The sequence below is a fragment of the Zingiber officinale genome, chromosome 10A (assembly GCF_018446385.1).
Source record: "Zingiber officinale cultivar Zhangliang chromosome 10A, Zo_v1.1, whole genome shotgun sequence".
Taxonomy (NCBI): Eukaryota; Viridiplantae; Streptophyta; class Magnoliopsida; order Zingiberales; family Zingiberaceae; genus Zingiber; species Zingiber officinale.
In genome coordinates this window covers 37,132,618-37,135,485 of record NC_056004.1, presented here as the reverse complement: position 1 = coordinate 37,135,485, position 2,868 = coordinate 37,132,618, and the positions used below count along the sequence as shown (strand labels likewise).

General features: G+C 48.1%; 1 protein-coding gene across 1 annotated transcript; it reads left to right on the top strand.

Moving 5' to 3' along the window:
* The first annotated feature begins 956 nt into the window (after positions 1–956).
* LOC122026601 (organic cation/carnitine transporter 3-like) lies at positions 957–2,622 on the top strand. Its single transcript, XM_042585336.1, has one exon. It carries the CDS (start codon positions 957–959, stop codon positions 2,424–2,426), a length of 1,470 nt encoding a protein of 489 aa, XP_042441270.1. The 3' UTR covers positions 2,427–2,622.
* Positions 2,623–2,868: the final 246 nt, after the last annotated feature.

Below are 2,868 nucleotides of genomic sequence, written 5' to 3'. Positions count from 1 at the left end.
AGCTCGAGCTTCTTAATAACTCAACCTTCCAGCCCAGTTTGGCCTTCCTCACAACTCTTCCCATGGTCGGTCCTAGCATCTTAAGTTTTCTAGGCAGCTCAATTATACCAGATACCTCGACTCTCTCTTACTGCTCGACCTACCTAGCCTAATCTGGTAGCAAATTAAACTCAACTCGACAAATCAAATAAGTCTAAATTTTAAATTTAAATAATATTGTTATTTATATTTGATAATAAACTTAAATAAGTAAGATTGTTCAACACTTTTTCATAAACTTTTGCATAATTGATCTTTTTCTCCGGAGGCTATTGAGAGCGGTTCTCTTCTGATTTCGTCTGTAATTGGCACATTGAATTGCGGCGGATCCAACCGTAATTGGCATATTAAATGCAACAGAATCCGATCATAATTAATTATGATCTCTTCTAAATTCATATTTACATCTAAGTTATACTATTAGATCAGGATAGATGGCCGGAGATGGACAAACTGCCAGGCTTCGAGCAAAAGACGCCCTATCCACCGTTAATAGCTTCTGATCAGTTATTTTAATCCAAATTAAGTCCAAGACAAAGGACCTTGATGGGAATATTAACTCCACAAATGTCACAATCAAATTTCAATCGTAATTCAATGGGCCAATTAAGGGCGGACCACGAGACAACCAAGACAAAGGGTCCGGAGATCTGAACTGTATTGTTTTGAGAGATATATATCTCGCCTAGACGGCTGTGTACGGAATCCTCGTGATACGCGCGTTGTTAAATTTAAGAACCTCTATTTCTTGATCATAAACCATGAAACGAATGAAAAATCTTTCAATTCGATACTTGTTTTTTTAAATCTAAAATAATTCTTAAAATTAGATATTTGTGGCTTATTTATTAATTCGACTCCATATCAACTTTCCTCGTGTTCATCTTGCGCTTCCTGCTCCCCCATCGTGAAACACTATGACCGACTCTGAGCCACTTCTTCCCATCAACTCCGACGATATCCAAAACGGAGATCTAAAAGAGCCGCCTGTGTCGTTCTCCTCTAATGACCTTGATGGCAGCAGCGGCAACCTCATTTCCCAGTTCATCCACTTGCTCTTCGTCGCCCTAGCGTGGACCTTCGACGCGCAGCTATCCTTCATCAACATCTTCTCCGATGCAGACCCTGCATGGCACTGCACCAGTGGGGATAGCAGCGGCGCCTCCTCCTGCTTTTCTGCGTCCACCCCTTGCAACCTCCCTCCCGGGTCGTGGGCCTGGGACTTCCCCGCGCACGCATCGATGATCTCCGAGTGGGCCCTCGAGTGCGCGAGTCCGACCGTCGTGGGCCTTCCCGCCTCTGCCTTCTTCGCCGGAAGCCTTGACGGGGGCATCCTACTCGCCACGCTCTCTGACTCTGCGCTCGGCCGCAAGAACATGCTTTTACTATCCTGCCTGACTATGTCACTCGCCGGCGTCCTCACAGCGCTCGCCCCCGACGTGTGGACCTATTCTGCGCTCAGATTCCTCTGCGGCTTTGGCAGGTCCACCGTCTGCACCACCGCACTAATCCTCGTTTCGGAGACCGTCTCCGGTCGGTGGCGCGACAAGGTCAGCATCATCGGTTTCTTGTTTTTCACTTTGGGCTTCCTGTCTTTGCCGGCGATTGCCTACGTCAACCTCGCGTCATCTTGGAGGACGCTCTACTTGTGGACCTCTGTTCCTTGCGCTTGCTACTCTGTTTTACTTTGGTTCTTCATCAACGAATCCCCGCGATGGCTCTCAGTGCAGGGCGCCAACAAAATCGATGCCGATGCGAGCAAGAGCAGGTCAAACTTCTCGACGTTCAAAATCATTTGGGATAGAAAATGGGCCTCCCAGCGGCTAATCGCGTCGATGATCGCCGGCTTCGGAATCGGCATGGTGTACACCGGCATGCCTCTGAACGCCGGCAACCTGGGGACGGACATCTATCTGAGCACCGCGCTCAACGCGGTGGCGGAGGTGCCCTCCGCGCTGGCCGCTTTGGTCATCGTCGGAGTAACTGACCGGCGGCTGTCGGTGCTAGGGTTCACTGCGGCGTGCGGGGCATTGAACATCGCGTGCGTGTTCTTGGAGACGAAGGCGTGGCGGATGGCCGCGGAGGTGGCGTCCTTCTTCAGCGTGTGCACGGCGTTCGACGTGCTGCTGATCTACTGCGTGGAGCTGTTCCCAACGTGCGTGAGGGGGTCGGCGATGTCGTTGATCAGGCTGGCGATCGTCCTCGGCGGTGCGATCGCGCCAATGCTGGTGGCGGTGGGGAGGAGGTGGAGCTTCGTGTCGTTCGGCGTGTTCGGGGTGGTGATCGCGTTCTGTGGGCTGGCGACGGTTTGCTTGCCGGAGACGAAGGGAAGAAGCATCCGGGACACCATGGAGGAGGAGGAGGAGGAAGAAGATTGCAGAAAATAAATCGTGAATACAGTTGAAAATAAATCGTGCGTCGACTGGATTTTGTGCTAATAAAATACAATAAAGAAGTTTTTAATTTAGTCAAAACGTGGATAGACATAGACAGCACTGTACAGAGTATCCACTCTACACCCACTCTATTATTGTCAGACTGCACTGTAGACCTAAGAAATAGATTCAAATATTTAGGGGGCGTTTGGTATGAGCATGGGAATGGGAATCGGAATGAAAATTATTATATTGTGGAATGGGAATGGGTATGAGCATGGATATCACTCTTAAAAATAATGTTTGGTTAGTTGCATACTTTCTATCGGAATAAATCAATATTTCCTTTTTTTACCCTTAAAGGAAAATAAGAGAAAAAAAATTAGATGTGAGAGAAAGATGAATGTGAGAGAAAAATATGATGAAAGAGAATGATGAGAGAGAAAGTATGATG